General features: G+C 43.2%; 2 protein-coding genes across 3 annotated transcripts in view; one reads left to right on the top strand and one right to left on the bottom strand.

The window, feature by feature from the left end:
• Positions 1–2,496: 2,496 nt before the first annotated feature.
• Positions 2,497–6,228, bottom strand: LOC123761339 (exosome complex component RRP40). Its single transcript, XM_045747298.2, has 2 exons — positions 6,086–6,228; positions 2,497–4,206 (listed from the first exon to the last, which is right to left on the bottom strand). Exons 1-2 carry the CDS (start codon positions 6,094–6,096, stop codon positions 3,474–3,476), a joined length of 744 nt encoding a protein of 247 aa, XP_045603254.1. The 5' UTR covers positions 6,097–6,228; the 3' UTR covers positions 2,497–3,473.
• A 948-nt stretch (positions 6,229–7,176) lies between these two features.
• The window catches only part of LOC123761340 (dynamin-binding protein), a 63,042-nt gene continuing 50,225 nt past the window's right edge, over positions 7,177–19,993 (top strand). The window contains exon 1 of one of the 2 annotated variants that reach the window (XM_045747299.2): positions 7,177–7,284. The gene's annotated coding sequence lies outside the window, so the exon portion shown is untranslated. The other variant, XM_069312784.1, reaches the window with a different exon arrangement.

Below are 19,993 nucleotides of genomic sequence, written 5' to 3'. Positions count from 1 at the left end.
GTGAAGCAACCAACGACCTCAGAAGAGCTTTTAAGAGTTCCCGAATCTTACAATAACTACCCTAAAGCCATCAACACAGCCACTCTTCTGGTCAAAAAAGGTATCCAGCAGCTGGACTCCCGCATAAATACTGTCAAGCAGTATCCTCCCCCGCGATAGCAGCCTGATGATTAAATGCGACTCAGAACACTAAATAGATTTACTGAACAACAAATTGTACCACATACGGGCTATTCATGCCCGTGCCACCTCTTGGGTGACTTAATCTTTATCAATCAATCAATCTGTGTCTCACACGAGAGACATCTCCCGTCACGCAGGGTGCAGTCGCACCTCCATAGATCTCCAGTATCATCTATTGACACTGGTAATGGCTCAAAAGGGCCACCACTTACGGGCTATTCATGCCCGTGCCACCTTTTGGGTGGCTTAATCTTCATCAATCTGTGTCACAGCCGGGTATTACGTTTGTGAGCAGCCGATCTGCAGGTCGGCTCAACGCCTCCCAACCCCCTTCCATGTCCTACTTCAGTCCGTACCACACTGTTACCCATGTAGTCGGGTCTCGAGGTGTCAACCCTCTTTGGACTCTTTTCCCCCAGCACCAACACGTGGCCTACTAAGCCAATCTGCACATAGATTATTTACTCCCTTTATATACTCCACGCGATACTGAAATTCGTGGATACAGAACGTATCGCAGGATTCTGAGATTGACATTTTCAACAGTGCTTAGAGAACTCGATGGTTGGTGTTCTACCCAGAAAGTAAATCTTTTCCTTTGCTGCGAGGAGTTACTTCTTTGCTGTGGAGTATTTGGTCTAAGTATCATTCAACTTCAGACAGTCATACGCCATTGACTAGACTCACTACCATGCTCTGCATATCACCGTTCCTACACCTGTGCTGGAAGCGTCTATGAAAAATGTATTCCTTGGAGTTGTCTAGCAGCTCCGCACATGGGGTGCGTTTTTTTTTGTCACATGTAGACCATTGAGTACCATGCGCAACCACTTGTGCACCGTGGTGACTGATAGACCATGATACTAGTTATGAACTGGGTCCTGGAAAAACAAACTACACAACTCTTCTCCGGGTTGATGGAGTCCCTTCCTCATTACACAAGCAAGGAACTTAGTCATCGCTACTTGTAGATGGCATTTTGCTTACTGTAGAGTGGTGCTTACCTATAAGAGGGTCACATCATCAGTGCAGCTGGTGGTAAACAAAGGTTTCCATCAATTTCCTGAGACACAGAAGCAGACTGATTGGGTCTGTAAGAACTTGGGGCAGACAAATCCTGCCCAGACTCGAGTAATGGGAGAATGGAAAACATTCCCACATGTTTGGAAAGATACCTAAGAACCAGCCTGTTCTGAAACAGACAAGTAGGTGGGACTGCATTGCTTCTTGGTACCTACAGGAGTTATTTGTTCAGGATACAGTCTGCACTCGGCCGGGAAAGTGACAGGCCTTCCCCAGTTCTCTAGGTATAAACGGGTGATCAAGGTTGGTACACATCTTACGAGCTATTTATGCCTGTGCCACGTTTTGGGTGGCTTAATCTTTAATCAATCAATCTGGTACACATCCATAGATCTGGCTGATCTCCGTGCCAGGGCCTTACCATGCCCTTTATGCAGGCTAGTCTCCTATTTCTGTGACTGGCTCTTTTAACAAGTGAATACTGTAATCAAATACTCTGGGAACATTTCCCAACAGCAAGACATACTGCGCTCATTCCCACTGAACAGCACGTAGTTTGTTGAAGTATGTTGAGAGCTTAGGTTGCTGTTTTGTGTTGATGTGATGAGGATTTTGGTTGTTTTATGTTGAGGCAATTTGATAAAGATAAGGATATGAGATTTTATGTTTTCTTTTTATATATATACACAGAAGTTCTTACATCTTTGCAAAGCCACTAACACAAACGTTTGGGCAGGTCCTTAATCTTAATTTTTCCCGGAATACGACCCACCAAATCATTTAACAAACAGGTAAAGATTCACTGCTGGGTGAACACCGGCGTACAGTTGAGGAATAGCACCTAGTCAATCCTCCCCAGGTTGGTGTTCTACCCAGAAAGTAAATCTTTTCCTTTGCTGCGAGGAGTTACTTCTTTGCTGTGGAGTATCTGGTCTATACTGAGGCCAAATCGTTCACGAAGCAGCACAGGACAAGTGTGTTACCACTGTGCCACAGGGACTGCAGAGGTAGTTGGTGAGGTTTTAAAGAGGTGTTTAAGTGATGAGGTTTTAAAAAGTTTTCAAGTTTGTTAAAACTGTCCAGGCTTAGCATTTAATGAGGATTGTTGAAGATTTGTGTTTTGGTGGTTTGATTTGGTTGTGTTGATGTATTGAGGTTCTGAGGTTTAAGATTTGATTAATGTAAAGATTAATGGAATAGCCTCAATGAAAAATTTAGTGACATGTACAGAGAATCATAATGAAAATATAAATATGTATGCAGTTCATGGGCTAAAAGTTTACAAAACAATTTACTCAAAAATTTTTATTTTGTTAATGGCAAGATTTGAATACACTAATGAATAACACGTTCGATTTAGTAACACAGCCGATACAATATTGTATTTATATTTTAAGCAAAATAGGCATACATACTTGAATTAAAGAATAAGATACAATATTGCAGAAATGAAGAATTATGGATTAGAGTTCAACTTAACATATCTGGTCAGCATAAACAGCATTATACATTATACGCAAGAAAAAAGTGAAATATGAAGATTCATTTACAGAAGTCTGTTATAAAATATAAATTAAAATGATAGTGAAAATGGCTGTTTATTGCCGCAGAATATGAAAAGATAAATACTGTACAAGTACAGTATGTGGTAATGAAACCATTTTAAAACATACCCGGTAATCACAGTATAGATAACAAAATGAAGCGCACAGGGAATTTTGTACAAATTTTATATACAGAACATATTTTACAGTAATTCTTAATGCAAATCTTGCCAAATTAAAGATATTTGTTATAATGGGAGAACAGTGGTTATACTATACAGTACTAATTCTTCATTTATTCTTACTATTTTGCACACGACATGACAACTTTTGCTTCCGTTTTGGTGGGAGAGGGGAAGGGTGGGGGCAATCACAAAGCTTGCTATCTTGCTTGCTTTTCTCATACAAATAACAAAAAATACTATCCGTTAAAACACTGTTAAGAAACGAGTTCATAATTTTCTTACTGTAAATATTTTTTGTTCAGTACACGAGTTTGATAGAAAACTACTAAAAGTTCATTATATAAAAATTAAGGTGCTAAGGCCTTGTATGAAAGGATGCATTCATATAGTGTCATACCAGATGTAAACATAAAAAGTGGCACTTTCTTATATTTAAAATACCAAAACAGGTACAAGCATAATCAGAATTGTTATGTTTTCTCAGTTTACAATTCAGCATAAAAAACCTAAATTTACAACACAACTTACCATACAATAACTAGCACATCAACGCCTCAGGTTCACACTTTGAAAAGGATTCAAAATATCTAAAGACATTTTCAGTTGCTTCCTGTATGGTCATGACATCTAACATCAAAATGCAGTTCATGATAGCCACCATATCACTCTGCTTTTTAGCCTTCACCCACACACGTCCATTGAAACCCACGACTATTGTGTACTTAACCTTCCTGCTGATAGTCAAAAGAAATGGATTTTCTGGATCAACAATCGACCGGGCAATATGCAATGGAATACTGAACATGAGGCCATCCTCAGGTAGAGATCCCATTCCAACTGCACGATCATACATGTCAATACATACTAACTCAGGTTCCATATCCTTGTTAGCCACAATTAGCTGTCCATAAATAAGATCTCCAGGTTTCATTTCTTTCCTTGTTTTTTTGGAAGCATTTTCAAATGACAAATAAGATATAGTTGCTTTTTCACTTCCTCCTATATCTATGGCATAATTATCTCCTTTCTTTTTTAAAACTATCCCAATTACAAACTCTCTTCTTTGAGGAATATAACGTTTCTGGTGTGTGTCTACATAATACAATTTCCTAGGTGTCTTCTTCAAAAGCCCTGGCTTTGTTGCACGGACGACATTATCTTCCCACCGGAGACCTGGCCCTATAAAGATGCGCTCCTTGTTCCTGTCTGGGTTGAACTTTAGAATCTCATCTCCTGGTAGAACGACGCCGATGATCTCTATTCCGCCAACCCTATAGCAAAGGATAATACAGTATTAGAATAAAAATAAACCAACTGAATGAAAATTATATTTTGATTTGAATAAATTTAGCTGTTTGGAGTAAACTTTTAAATGTTACAAGGTATGCATGCTAGTGGCTGTACAAGAATGTAAGAACTCTTGTATATATAAATGTAAGAATTCTTGTATAAATAAATAAATAAATAAATATAGCCTCAGTATTGTGGCATATCAGCAAATTGCCTCTTTATCACCTCAACTCTTCCATTGGGTACAAAGCACATTGTACACAAGACAGCATAAATATTTGTGTGAGATCTATTTCACAAACAAAATTTATATGTATTATATTTAAATTATTGGCCAATATTAAAATCATAAAATATTATTAACTGTTTAAATTAAAATCAGTTAAAATTTATTGAAGTTCAGGATTATGATACTATACATAATCTGGGCTTCATAAAATCTATGCATGATAGTGTAAACACAACATATTGTAATGTCCTTAAAAATATAATTAATTGAGAATATTATACAGTATAATTAATAAGCACAATGTATAATGTCCTTGAGCACATATACAGCAGCTACATGATGATCAGTTTTTGGCAAATTATTATTAAATTTAGTATACAACAGTTATACATGCATGTATATGAATGTATCAAGTCCCCGTGGTGTAGTAGTTAAGATGCTTGCCTGGCATTTCGCAAGCGCTTTGTCCTGCGTTCGTATCCTGGCCGGGGAGGATTTACTGGGCGCAAATCCTTAACTGTAGCCTCTGTTTAACTCAACAGTAAAATGGGTACCTGGTTGTTAAACGATTTTTCGCAGGGTTGTATTCCAAGGAACATAGGATTAAGGACTTGCCCAAAACGCTATGCGTACTAGTAGTGACTGTACAAGAATGTAAGAACTCTTGTATAAATAAATAAATAAATAAAATATGTGTATATGTATAACATGCATATATACATATGTATGTTATACATATATATATAACATGCATATATACATATGTATGTTCATATGTATTAAAACTGAATATTTAAGGTCAAGTAACAAAAAAAGGTGTTGGAAGCCACAGATTTGTCCCCCCATCTGCTACCCAGTATGTATTAAAATATTTGGGTGGCTTACTGTAGTTGTGTTCACAATGGTTTTCACCTTCAAAGACTAGATATAATCAAACTAAAGATTCTATTTATGTTATTGTACTGATAACATACTATTAACATGAATAAACAGTTTTAATCAACAAGGCATTAACAAAAGAATGATTGAAAGCTGACAGTAAGTAGATGACTCATGACTGTGCATACAGGCTGGCCTCTATTATTTTAATTTCTATATATAAAAAAAATTAAATTGTGAAGAAACAATATTGAAGTTGCCTCACCTAAGTATGAACAAGAACAGGTACATGCATGATGCGCTGCTACCCTAAGTCATATCAGTTCCAGTGTACGAATGTTGTTTCTTCCCAAATAAAATAATGTTACATGTACTGTACAGTATATTGAAATAAACAAGAATTTGCTGCTAGCCATACACATAAATATGATTATGAGCCATCCATTTTCTGTTTGTAATTGCCTGTATTTAAATGTCCTTCCAAATATAAAATCTCGTATAAATTGTGCCTTGTATCCATACATATAGCAATGTTCTGAATTTTATGGACAAGTTAGATTCCTAAATTTATGGAAAGCATCTTATAGGTGAAGTAAGTAATTATCAAAAGACGGCACCAAGCCAGGAAGGCAAAGTAACACTCTTATAGGTGAAGGTTGACGCTAGGCCCTGTATACAGCAGCCTCGGCTCATTATCACTTCCCATCACCTAATTCCAACAAACTGAGTCTTGTACTTATGTTAATGCTCACTTTGGGTTCATTTTCCTCTCTTCAGTTGCTGGTAATTGGTTTAAACGGGTATGCTTTACAGCTTCTTTATCTCAAGTTGTCAACGTTTGCCACGGTCTGTGTACGTTCCACGCTTGAATGCGGATTTGCCGGAGTGGAGAACACGAACGGATTTCATTCTTTTCGGAAAGTGCTGCGAGCCTTAAAGAATTTTGATAATTACTTGTTTACTATTTCAAGTATGTATGTATGTATGTATGTATGTATGTATGTATGTATGTATGTATGTGTATATATATATATATATAAAAGATTAAAGTATAAAATGTGTTGAGAACAAATAAAAAAAAAGGGAGGAACATGGCAGAAAAAGCAGCACAAATACAATTAGGTCGACAAACAGCGTTGTTTAAAAAAACAGACATGGGTTGACAATATAGGGGTAAGGTAGGTTACAGGGAATTTATTAGGTAGTGCTTAGTTTTTATCTTAAACTGGTTGAGAGAGGTACAGTCTTTAACATGATTGGGAAGGTCATTCCACACTCTGGGTCCCTTGATTTGTAGAGCATTTCTAGTTTGATTAAGTCGTACTCTTGGAATATGAAAACTGTATTTGTTTCTGGTGTGGTGCTCATGGGTTCTGTTACAACCTTCAATGATGCTTTTGAGGTCAAGATTGGCATTACAGTTCAGCGTTTTATATATGTATAATACACATGAAAGAATGTGTTGTGACAATATCTAACATATCTAATGGTTACATATCTAACATATCTAACTTTTGTACGGTCACGGTTGGTCAAGTGGTTAAGGTACCAGTTACACCAGTTGCATAGTGCCCCTGGCTGTCTGGGTTCGAGTCACTTCTGGAGTGTGGAGTTTTCAGTTGCATAATATAATGTATATAGTGTCCTTTACTATATATACTCATGCCCGAAACGCTTTGCGTAATAGTGGCTTTAAGCATTGTATGTACTAGCCCTAACTATAAATCCATCACTCTTTGTAAAATCTCTTTTATGTATGTACCTTACCTAAATAAACATTTTGATTTTTTTTCTTTACTCATGTGGTTTGAATTTACCGCCGGGAGGGAGGTGAGGCAGCACCATCTGTTGGCCAGCGACTGCGACTGTGAGACCAGCTGGCGGGCAAGACGTAAACAAGATATGTTGCCAGTTGTGAGTTGCAACCCACCACCACCCAGTGTGCTGCAAGGTGCGTTAGGGACGAGTTGCGTAGTGTTTGGTTTGTTTGGGTAACACATCTAGCTGTCAAGTGTGTGTGTGGAATAACGGGTGTGTACGCGAGGTTCTAGTGTGTGTGTGTGTGTATGTGTTCAGTCCAAAGGGGAGAGACGTGAGTGTTGGTTAGGTGTTGATGAATTGGGTTAGCGAGGTTTGTTTGTGGGAGGTGATGTGATGGCGAGTGTCAGGAGTGGTGGGTGTGGGTGTCAGGGCTGCTGCTCCACCCATACCAACACCTCTCCACCTCATCCTGTGCGTTATAATGAGGGCGGACATTGATCACTTAGTGACCCCTCGTCATAAGTCGAGTCATTGACGCTATTGCAGGCCGTGGTTTACATCATCATCACTGTTTACACTGTATGTGTTGTGTACTGTATGTGTTGTGTACTGTATGTGTAGTGTACTGTATGTGTTGTGTACTGTATGTGTTGTGTACTGTATGTGTTGTGTACTGTATGTGTACAGTGTATGTTGCGTACTGTATGTGTACAGTGTATGTTGCGTACTGTATGTGTACAGTGTATGTGTTGTGTACTGTATGTGTACAGTGCATGTGTTGTGTACTGTGTGTGTACAGTGCATGTGTTGTGTGCTGTGTGTGTACCTGGTTGATACCTGGTTGATGGGGTTCTGGGAGTTCGTCTACTCCCCAAGCCCGGCCCGAGGCCAGGCTCGACTTCTGAGAGTTTGGTCCACTAGGCTGTTGCTTGGAGCGGCCCGCAGGCCCACATACCCACCACAGCCCGGTTGGTCCGGCACTCCTTGGAGGAATAAATCTAGTTTCCTCTTGAAAATGTCCACGGTTGTTCCGGCAATATTTCTTATGCTTGCTGGGAGGACGTTGAACAACCGCGGACCTCTGATGTTTATACAGTGTTCTCTGATTGTGCCTATGGCACCTCTGCTCTTCATTGGTTCTATTCTACATTTTCTTCCATGTCGTTCACTCCAGTACGTTGTTATTTTACTGTGTAGATTTGGTACTTGGCCCTCCAGTATCTTCCAGGTGTATATTATTTGATATCTCTCTCGTCTTCTTTCTAGTGAGTACATTTGGAGGGCTTTGAGACGATCCCAATAATTTAGGTGCTTTATTGCGTCTATGCGTGCCGTATATGTTCTCTGTATTCCCTCTATTTCAGCAATCTCTCCTGCTTTGAAGGGGGAAGTGAGTACTGAGCAGTACTCAAAACGGGACAACACAAGTGCCTTGAAGAGTACAACCATTGTGATGGGATCCCTGGATTTGAAAGTTCTCGTAATCCATCCTATCATTTTTCTGGCTGTCGCAATATTTGCTTGGTTATGCTCCTTAAACGTTAGGTCGTCAGACATTATTATTCCCAAATCCTTTACATGCTGTTTTCCTACTATGGGTACATTTGATTGTGTTTTGTACTCTGTATTATGTTTAAGGTCCTCATTTTTACCGTACCTGAGTACCTGGAATTTATCACTGTTAAACATCATGTTATTTTCTGATGCCCAGTCGAAAACTTTATTAATATCAGCTTGAAGTTTTTCAATGTCCTCAGCCGAGGTAATTTTCATACTGATTTTTGTGTCATCTGCAAAGGATGATACGAAGCTGTGACTTGTATTTTTGTCTATATCTGATATGAGAATAAGGAAAAGCAGTGGTGCAAGGACTGTACCCTGAGGTACAGAGCTTTTCACTGCACTTGGACTAGATTTTATATGGTTGACAGTTACTCGCTGAGTCCTGTTTGACAGAAAACTGAGTATCCAGCGTCCTACTTTACCGGTTATTCCCATTGACTTCATTTTGTGTGCTATCACGCCATGGTCACATTTATCGAAGGCCTTTGCGAAGTCCGTGTATATCACATCAGCATTCTGTTTCTCTTCTAATGCCTCAGTGACTTTGTCGTAGTGCTCAAGTAGCTGTGAGAGGCACGATCTTCCCGCTCGAAATCCATGTTGGCCTGGGTTATGAAGGTCATTGGTCTCCATGAAATTGGTGACCTGACTCCTAATCACTCTCTCAAATACTTTTATGATGTGCGATGTTAGTGCAACTGGTCTATAATTTTTTGCCAATGCTTTGCTCCCTCCCTTGTGTAGAGGGGCTATGTCTGCTACTTTAAGTGCATCTGGTATCTCCCCCGTGTCCAAGCTCTTCCTCGACACTATACTGAGTGCCTGTGCTACCGGCACTTTGCATTTCTTTATAAATATTGAATTCCATGAGTCTGGACCTGGGGCCGAGTGCATGGGCATGTTTTCAATTTCTTTTTCAAAATTTAGTGCGCTCGTGTTTATATCAGTTATATTTACCGGGGTTTGAATATCCCGCATAAAGAAATTGTCTGGATCTTCCACCTTCATGTTGTTTATTGGAGTGCTAAACATGTCCTCATACTGCTTTTTTAGGATTTCACTAATTTCTTTGTCATCCTCCGTGTATGAACCTTCACTTGTACGAATAGGTCCAATACTGGCAGTGGTTTTTGCTTTTGATTTCGCATATGAGAAAAAATATTTTGGATTTTTCTTTATTTCCTGAATTGCTTTCTGTTCTAACTGCCTTTCTTCAGTTTCATATGAGTGTTTCAATTTCCGCTCGATTTCTTCAATCTCCCTATTTAAATTATTCCTTCTTTGACGGGAAATTCGTGTCTGCATAAGCAGTTCCGTTATTTTTTTCCTGCGTTTATAGTGTCGTCTGCGTTCTCTTTCTACGTTAGATCTCTTTCTGGCTTTCCTCAAAGGAACATGTTTCAGACAGACTTGATACGCTTCTGAAGTAAGTTTTTCTATTCCTTCTGTAGGACTTGTATTATTTAGAACAGTTCCCCATGGAATGTTTGTAAGTTCCCTGTTTATTATCTCCCAGTCTATCCTTTTATTATTAAAATTGAATTTACTGAATAGCCCCTCTCGCTTTATCAACGTTTTAGGTCTATTCTGAGTATTGATGGTCGTTTGCACTTCAATGAGTTTGTGATCTGAGTATGTGGTATCTGATATCGTAATGTCTCTGATAATGTCTTCATTGTTCGTAAAGACCAGATCTAGAATATTTTCATTTCTCGTTGGCTCCGATATCTGCTGATTGAGTGAAAATTTGTCACAGAATCTAAGTAGTTCTCTAATCTGTGGTTGGTTAGGTCCTGATAGATTTCCTGGTATAATATTATTGTTTGCTATTTTCCACCTGAGACTAGGCAAGTTGAAGTCACCTAGGAAAATAATATCAGGTATCGGGTTCTCCAAATTATCAAGGCTATTCTCTATTTTGCTTATCTGTTCTGTGAATTCCTCAGCCATTGCATCTGGCGGTTTGTATATTAGTATAATCACTAAATTTATTTTCTCTATTTTTAATCCCAGTACCTCTACCACCTCATTTGTAACGTTTAGGAGCTCCGAGCATAGTGCATGTACAGTGCATGTGTTGTGTGCTGTGTGTGTACAGTGCATGTGTTGTGTGCTGTGTGTGTACAGTGCATGTGTTGTGTGCTGTGTGTGTACAGTGCATGTGTTGTGTGCTGTGTGTGTACAGTGCATGTGTTGTGTGCTGTGTGTGTACAGTGCATGTGTTGTGTGCTGTGTGTGTACAGTGCATGTGTTGTGTGCTGTGTGTGTACAGTGCATGTGTTGTGTGCTGTGTGTGTACAGTGCATGTGTTGTGTGCTGTGTGTGTACAGTGCATGTGTTGTGTGCTGTGTGTGTACAGTGCATGTGTTGTGTGCTGTGTGTGTACAGTGCATGTGTTGTGTGCTGTGTGTGTACAGTGCATGTGTTGTGTGCTGTGTGTGTACAGTGCATGTGTTGTGTGCTGTGTGTGTACAGTGCATGTGTTGTGTGCTGTGTGTGTACAGTGCATGTGTTGTGTGCTGTGTGTGTACAGTGCATGTGTTGTGTGCTGTGTGTGTACAGTGCATGTGTTGTGTGCTGTGTGTGTACAGTGCATGTGTTGTGTGCTGTGTGTGTACAGTGCATGTGTTGTGTGCTGTGTGTGTACAGTGCATGTGTTGTGTGCTGTGTGTGTACAGTGCATGTGTTGTGTGCTGTGTGTGTACAGTGCATGTGTTGTGTGCTGTGTGTGTACAGTGCATGTGTTGTGTGCTGTGTGTGTACAGTGCATGTGTTGTGTGCTGTGTGTGTACAGTGCATGTGTTGTGTGCTGTGTGTGTACAGTGCATGTGTTGTGTGCTGTGTGTGTACAGTGCATGTGTTGTGTGCTGTGTGTGTACAGTGCATGTGTTGTGTGCTGTGTGTGTACAGTGCATGTGTTGTGTGCTGTGTGTGTACAGTGCATGTGTTGTGTGCTGTGTGTGTACAGTGCATGTGTTGTGTGCTGTGTGTGTACAGTGCATGTGTTGTGTGCTGTGTGTGTACAGTGCATGTGTTGTGTGCTGTGTGTGTACAGTGCATGTGTTGTGTGCTGTGTGTGTACAGTGCATGTGTTGTGTGCTGTGTGTGTACAGTGCATGTGTTGTGTGCTGTGTGTGTACAGTGCATGTGTTGTGTGCTGTGTGTGTACAGTGCATGTGTTGTGTGCTGTGTGTGTACAGTGCATGTGTTGTGTGCTGTGTGTGTACAGTGCATGTGTTGTGTGCTGTGTGTGTACAGTGCATGTGTTGTGTGCTGTGTGTGTACAGTGCATGTGTTGTGTGCTGTGTGTGTACAGTGCATGTGTTGTGTGCTGTGTGTGTACAGTGCATGTGTTGTGTGCTGTGTGTGTACAGTGCATGTGTTGTGTGTCTGTTGTGTACAGTGCATGTTTTGGTGCTTTGTGTGTACAGTGCATGTGTTGTGTGCTGTGTGTGTACAGTGCATGTGTTGTGTGCTGTGTGTGTACAGTGCATGTGTTGTGTGCTGTGTGTGTACAGTGCATGTGTTGTGTGCTGTGTGTTGTACAGTGCATGTGTTGTGTGCTGTGTGTGTACAGTGCATGTGTTGTGTGCTGTGTGTGTCAGTGCATGGTGGTTGTGTGCTGTGTGTGTACAGTGCATGTGTTGTGTGCTGTGTGTGTACAGTGCATGTGTTGTGTGCTGTGTGTGTACAGTGCATGTGTTGTGTGCTGTGTGTGTACAGTGCATGTGTTGTGTGCTGTGTGTGTAAAGTGCATGTGTTGTGTGCTGTGTGTGTACAGTGCATGTGTGTGTGCTGTGTGTGTACAGTGCATGTGTTGTGTGCTGTGTGTGTACAGTGCATGTGTTGTGTGCTGTGTTGTGTACAGTGCATGTGTTGTGTGCTGTGTGTGTACAGTGCATGTGTTGTGTGCTTGTGTGTGTACAGTGCATGTGTTGTGTGCTGTGTGTGTACAGTGCATGTGTTGTGTGCTGTGTGTGTACAGTGCATGTGTTGTGTGCTGTGTGTGTACAGTGCATGTGTTGTGTGCTGTGTGTGTACAGTGCATGTGTTGTGTGCTGTGTGTGTACAGTGCATGTGTTGTGTGCTGTGTGTGTACAGTGCATGTGTTGTGTGCTGTGTGTGTACAGTGCATGTGTTGTGTGCTGTGTGTGTACAGTGCATGTGTTGTGTGCTGTGTGTGTACAGTGCATGTGTTGTGTGCTGTGTGTGTACAGTGCATGTGTTGTGTGCTGTGGTGTACAGTGCATGTGTTGTGTGCTGTGTGTGTACAGTGCATGTGTTGTGTGCTGTGTGTGTACAGTGCATGTGTTGTGTGCTGTGTGTGTACAGTGCATGTGTTGTGTGCTGTGTGTGTACAGTGCATGTGTTGTGTGCTGTGTGTGTACAGTGCATGTGTTGTGTGCTGTGTGTGTACAGTGCATGTGTTGTGTGCTGTGTGTGTACAGTGCATGTGTTGTGTGCTGTGTGTGTACAGTGCATGTGTTGTGTGCTGTGTGTGTACAGTGCATGTGTTGTGTGCTGTGTGTGTACAGTGCATGTGTTGTGTGCTGTGTGTGTACAGTGCATGTGTTGTGTGCTGTGTGTGTACAGTGCATGTGTTGTGTGCTGTGTGTGTACAGTGCATGTGTTGTGTGCTGTGTGTGTACAGTGCATGTGTTGTGTGCTGTGTGTGTACAGTGCATGTGTTGTGTGCTGTGTGTGTACAGTGCATGTGTTGTGTGCTGTGTGTGTACAGTGCATGTGTTGTGTGCTGTGTGTGTACAGTGCATGTGTTGTGTGCTGTGTGTTGTACAGTGCATGTGTTGTTGTGCTGTGTGTGTACAGTGCATGTGTTGTGTGCTGTGTGTTACAGTGCATGTGTTGTGTGCTGTGTGTGTACAGTGCATGTGTTGTGTGCTGTGTGTGTACAGTGCATGTGTTGTGTGCTGTGTGTGTACAGTGCATGTGTTGTGTGCTGTGTGTGTACAGTGCATGTGTTGTGTGCTGTGTGTGTACAGTGCATGTGTTGTGTGCTGTGTGTGTACAGTGCATGTGTTGTGTGCTGTGTGTGTACAGTGCATGTGTTGTGTGCTGTGTGTGTACAGTGCATGTGTTGTGTGCTGTGTGTGTACAGTGCATGTGTTGTGTGCTGTGTGTGTACAGTGCATGTGTTGTGTGCTGTGTGTGTACAGTGCATGTGTTGTGTGCTGTGTGTGTACAGTGCATGTGTTGTGTGCTGTGTGTGTACAGTGCATGTGTTGTGTGCTGTGTGTGTACAGTGCATGTGTTGTGTGCTGTGTGTGTACAGTGCATGTGTTGTGTGCTGTGTGTGTACAGTGCATGTGTTGTGTGCTGTGTGTGTACAGTGCATGTGTGTTGTGTGCTGTGTGTGTACAGTGCATGTGTTGTGTGCTGTGTGTGTACAGTGCATGTGTTGTGTGCTGTGTGTGTACAGTGCATGTGTTGTGTGCTGTGTGTGTACAGTGCATGTGTTGTGTGCTGTGTGTGTACAGTGCATGTGTTGTGTGCTGTGTGTGTACAGTGCATGTGTTGTGTGCTGTGTGTGTACAGTGCATGTGTTGTGTGCTGTGTGTGTACAGTGCATGTGTTGTGTGCTGTGTGTGTACAGTGCATGTGTTGTGTGCTGTGTGTGTACAGTGCATGTGTTGTGTGCTGTGTGTGTACAGTGCATGTGTTGTGTGCTGTGTGTGTACAGTGCATGTGTTGTGTGCTGTGTGTGTACAGTGCATGTGTTGTGTGCTGTGTGTGTACAGTGCATGTGTTGTGTGCTGTGTGTGTACAGTGCATGTGTTGTGTGCTGTGTGTGTACAGTGCATGTGTTGTGTGCTGTGTGTGTACAGTGCATGTGTTGTGTGCTGTGTGTGTACAGTGCATGTGTTGTGTGCTGTGTGTGTACAGTGCATGTGTTGTGTGCTGTGTGTGTACAGTGCATGTGTTGTGTGCTGTGTGTGTACAGTGCATGTGTTGTGTGCTGTGTGTGTACAGTGCATGTGTTGTGTGCTGTGTGTGTACAGTGCATGTGTTGTGTGCTGTGTGTGTACAGTGCATGTGTTGTGTGCTGTGTGTGTACAGTGCATGTGTTGTGTGCTGTGTGTGTACAGTGCATGTGTTGTGTGCTGTGTGTGTACAGTGCATGTGTTGTGTGCTGTGTGTGTACAGTGCATGTGTTGTGTGCTGTGTGTGTACAGTGCATGTGTTGTGTGCTGTGTGTGTACAGTGCATGTGTTGTGTGCTGTGTGTGTACAGTGCATGTGTTGTGTGCTGTGTGTGTACAGTGCATGTGTTGTGTGCTGTGTGTGTACAGTGCATGTGTTGTGTGCTGTGTGTGTACAGTGCATGTGTTGTGTGCTGTGTGTGTACAGTGCATGTGTTGTGTGCTGTGTGTGTACAGTGCATGTGTTGTGTGCTGTGTGTGTACAGTGCATGTGTTGTGTGCTGTGTGTGTACAGTGCATGTGTTGTGTGCTGTGTGTGTACAGTGCATGTGTTGTGTGCTGTGTGTGTACAGTGCATGTGTTGTGTGCTGTGTGTGTACAGTGCATGTGTTGTGTGCTGTGTGTGTACAGTGCATGTGTTGTGTGCTGTGTGTGTACAGTGCATGTGTTGTGTGCTGTGTGTGTACAGTGCATGTGTTGTGTGCTGTGTGTGTACAGTGCATGTGTTGTGTGCTGTGTGTGTACAGTGCATGTGTTGTGTGCTGTGTGTGTACAGTGCATGTGTTGTGTGCTGTGTGTGTACAGTGCATGTGTTGTGTGCTGTGTGTGTACAGTGCATGTGTTGTGTGCTGTGTGTGTACAGTGCATGTGTTGTGTGCTGTGTGTGTACAGTGCATGTGTTGTGTGCTGTGTGTGTACAGTGCATGTGTTGTGTGCTGTGTGTGTACAGTGCATGTGTTGTGTGCTGTGTGGTTACAGTGCATGTGTTGTGTGCTGTGTGTGTACAGTGCATGTGTTGTGTGCTGTGTGTGTACAGTGCATGTGTTGTGTGCTGTGTGTGTACAGTGCATGTGTTGTGTGCTGTGTGTGTACAGTGCATGTGTTGTGTGCTGTGTGTGTACAGTGCATGTGTTGTGTGCTGTGTGTGTACAGTGCATGTGTTGTGTGCTGTGTGTGTACAGTGCATGTGTTGTGTGCTGTGTGTGTACAGTGCATGTGTTGTGTGCTGTGTGTGTACAGTGCATGTGTTGTGTGCTGTGTGTGTACAGTGCATGTGTTGTGTGCTGTGTGTGTACAGTGCATGTGTTGTGTGCTGTGTGTGTACAGTGCATGTGTTGTGTGCTGTGTGTGTACAGTGCATGTGTTGTGTGCTGTGTGTGTACAGTGCATGTGTTGTGTGCTGTGTGTGTACAGTGCATGTGTTGTGTGCTGTGTGTGTACAGTGCATGTGTTGTGTGCTGTGTGTGTACAGTGCATGTGTTGTGTGCTGTGTGTGTACAGTGCATGTGTGTGTGCTGTGTGTGTACAGTGCATGTGTTGTGGTGCTGTGTGTGTACAGTGCATGTGTTGTGTGCTGTGTGTGTACAGTGCATGTGTTGTGTGCTGTGTGTGTACAGTGCATGTGTTGTGTGCTGTGTGTGTACAGTGCATGTGTTGTGTGCTGTGTGTGTACAGTGCATGTGTTGTGTGCTGTGTGTGTACAGTGCATGTGTTGTGTGCTGTGTGTGTACAGTGCATGTGTTGTGTGCTGTGTGTGTACAGTGCATGTGTTGTGTGCTGTGTGTGTACAGTGCATGTGTTGTGTGCTGTGTGTGTACAGTGCATGTGTTGTGTGCTGTGTGTGTACAGTGCATGTGTTTGTGTGCTGTGTGTGTACAGTGCATGTGTTGTGTGCTGTGTGTGTACAGTGCATGTGTTGTGTGCTGTGTGTGTACAGTGCATGTGTTGTGTGCTGTGTGTGTACAGTGCATGTGTTGTGTGCTGTGTGTGTACAGTGCATGTGTGTGTGCTGTGTGTGTACAGTGCATTGTGTTGTGTGCTGTGTGTGTACAGTGCATGTGTTGTGTGCTGTGTGTGTACAGTGCATGTGTTTGTGTGCTGTGTGTGTACAGTGCATGTGTTGTGTGCTGTGTGTGTACAGTGCATGTGTTGTGTGCTGGTGTGTACAGTGCAAGGTATGTTTGTTGTGCTGTGTGTGTACAGTGCATGTGTTGTGTGCTGTGTGTGTACAGTGCATGTGTTGTGTGCTGTGTGTGTACGTGCATGTGTTTGTGTGCTGTGTGTGTACAGTGCATGTGTTGTGTGCTGTGTGTGTACAGTGCATGTGTTGTGTGCTGTGTGTGTACAGTGCATGTGTTGTGTGCTGTGTGTGTACAGTGCATGTGTTGTGTGCTGTGTGTGTACAGTGCATGTGTTGTGTGCTGTGTGTGTACAGTGCATGTGTTGTGTGCTGTGTGTGTACAGTGCATGTGTTGTGTGCTGTGTGTGTACAGTGCATGTGTGTGTGCTGTGTGTGTACAGTGCATGTGTTGTGTGCTGTGTGTGTTACAGTGCATGTGTTGTGTGCTGTGTGTGTACAGTGCATGTGTTGTGTGCTGTGTGTGTACAGTGCATGTGTTGTGTGCTGTGTGTGTACAGTGCATGTGTTGTGTGCTGTGTGTGTACAGTGCATGTGTTGTGTGCTGTGTTGTGTACAGTGCATGTTGTTGTGTGCTGTGTGTGTACAGTGCATGTGTTGTGTGCTGTGTGTGTACAGTGCATGTTTGGGTTGGTGTGGTACGGACTGTGGGTGTGCTGGTGTACAGTGCATGTGTTGTGTGCTGTGTGTGTACAGTGCATGTGTTGTGTGCTGTGTGTGTACAGTGCATGTGTTGTGTGCTGTGTGTGTACAGTGCATGTGTTGTGTGCTGTGTGTGTACAGTGCATGTGTTGTGTGCTGTGTGTGTACAGTGATGTGTTGTGTGCTGTGTGTGTACAGTGCATGTGTTGTGTGCTGTGTGTGTACAGTGCATGTGTTGTGTGCTGTGTGTGTACAGTGCATGTGTTGTGTGCTGTGTGTGTACAGTGCATTGTTGTGTGCTGTGTGTGTACAGTGCATGTGTTGTGTGCTGTGTGTGTACAGTGCATGTGTTGGGTGTCTGTGTGTGGTACAGTGTGTGTGTACAGTGCATGTGTTGTGTGCTGTGTGTGTAACAGTGCATGTGTTGTGTGCTGTGTGTGTACAGTCGCATGTGTTGTGTGCTGTGTGTGTACAGTGCATGTGTTGTGTGCTGTGTGTGTACAGTGCATTGCGTTGTGTGCTGTGTGTGTACAGTGCATGCGTTGTGTGCTGTGTGTGTACAAAAAGAGCCAAGACATCGCATGCGTTGTGTGCTGTGTGTGTACAGCTGCATGCTGTTGTGTGCTGGTGTGTGCTACAGATCGCATGCTGTTGTGTGCTGTGTGTGTACAGTGCATGTTGTGTGCTGTGTGTGTACAGTGCATGTGTTGTGTGCTGTGTGTGTACAGTGCATGTGTTGTGTTGCTGTGTGTGTACAGTGCATGTGTTGTGTGCTGTGTGTGTACAGTGCATGTGTTGTGTGCTGTGTGTGTACAGTGCATGTGTTGTGTGCTGTGTGTGTACAGTGCATGTGTTGTGTGCTGTGTGTGTACAGTGCATGTGTTGTGTGCTGTGTGTGTACAGTGCATGTGTTGTGTGCTGTGTGTGTACAGTGCATGTGTTGTGTGCTGTGTGTGTACAGTGCATGTGTTGTGTGCTGTGTGTGTACAGTGCATGTGTTGTGTGCTGTGTGTGTACAGTGCATGTGTTGTGTGCTGTGTGTGTACAGTGCATGTGTTGTGTGCTGTGTGTGTACAGTGCATGTGTTGTGTGCTGTGTGTGTACAGTGCATGTGTTGTGTGCTGTGTGTGTACAGTGCATGTGTTGTGTGCTGTGTGTGTACAGTGCATGTGTTGTGTGCTGTGTGTGTACAGTGCATGTGTTGTGTGCTGTGTGTGTACAGTGCATGTGTTGTGTGCTGTGTGTGTACAGTGCATGTGTTGTGTGCTGTGTGTGTACAGTGCATGTGTTGTGTGCTGTGTGTGTACAGTGCATGTGTTGTGTGCTGTGTGTGTACAGTGCATGTGTTGTGTGCTGTGTGTGTACAGTGCATGTGTTGTGTGCTGTGTGTGTACAGTGCATGTGTTGTGTGCTGTGTGTGTACAGTGCATGTGTTGTGTGCTGTGTGTGTACAGTGCATGTGTTGTGTGCTGTGTGTGTACAGTGCATGTGTTGTGTGCTGTGTGTGTACAGTGCATGTGTTGTGTGCTGTGTGTGTACAGTGCATGTGTTGTGTGCTGTGTGTGTACAGTGCATGTGTTGTGTGCTGTGTGTGTACAGTGCATGTGTTGTGTGCTGTGTGTGTACAGTGCATGTGTTGTGTGCTGTGTGTGTACAGTGCATGTGTTGTGTGCTGTGTGTGTACAGTGCATGTGTTGTGTGCTGTGTGTGTACAGTGCATGTGTTGTGTGCTGTGTGTGTACAGTGCATGTGTTGTGTGCTGTGTGTGTACAGTGCATGTGTTGTGTGCTGTGTGTGTACAGTGCATGTGTTGTGTGCTGTGTGTGTACAGTGCATGTGTTGTGTGCTGTGTGTGTACAGTGCATGTGTTGTGTGCTGTGTGTGTACAGTGCATGTGTTGTGTGCTGTGTGTGTACAGTGCATGTGTTGTGTGCTGTGTGTGTACAGTGCATGTGTTGTGTGCTGTGTGTGTACAGTGCATGTGTTGTGTGCTGTGTGTGTACAGTGCATGTGTTGTGTGCTGTGTGTGTACAGTGCATGTGTTGTGTGCTGTGTGTGTACAGTGCATGTGTTGTGTGCTGTGTGTGTACAGTGCATGTGTTGTGTGCTGTGTGTGTACAGTGCATGTGTTGTGTGCTGTGTGTGTACAGTGCATGTGTTGTGTGCTGTGTGTGTACAGTGCATGTGTTGTGTGCTGTGTGTGTACAGTGCATGTGTTGTGTGCTGTGTGTGTACAGTGCATGTGTTGTGTGCTGTGTGTGTACAGTGCATGTGTTGTGTGCTGTGTGTGTACAGTGCATGTGTTGTGTGCTGTGTGTGTACAGTGCATGTGTTGTGTGCTGTGTGTGTACAGTGCATGTGTTGTGTGCTGTGTGTGTACAGTGCATGTGTTGTGTGCTGTGTGTGTACAGTGCATGTGTTGTGTGCTGTGTGTGTACAGTGCATGTGTTGTGTGCTGTGTGTGTACAGTGCATGTGTTGTGTGCTGTGTGTGTACAGTGCATGTGTTGTGTGCTGTGTGTGTACAGTGCATGTGTTGTGTGCTGTGTGTGTACAGTGCATGTGTTGTGTGCTGTGTGTGTACAGTGCATGTGTTGTGTGCTGTGTGTGTACAGTGCAT

Source organism: Procambarus clarkii, chromosome 7, assembly GCF_040958095.1.
Source record: "Procambarus clarkii isolate CNS0578487 chromosome 7, FALCON_Pclarkii_2.0, whole genome shotgun sequence".
Classification (NCBI taxonomy): Eukaryota; Metazoa; Arthropoda; class Malacostraca; order Decapoda; family Cambaridae; genus Procambarus; species Procambarus clarkii.
The sequence above is the reverse complement of the archived record's forward strand: the minus strand, read 5'-3'. Positions and strand labels throughout refer to the sequence as shown.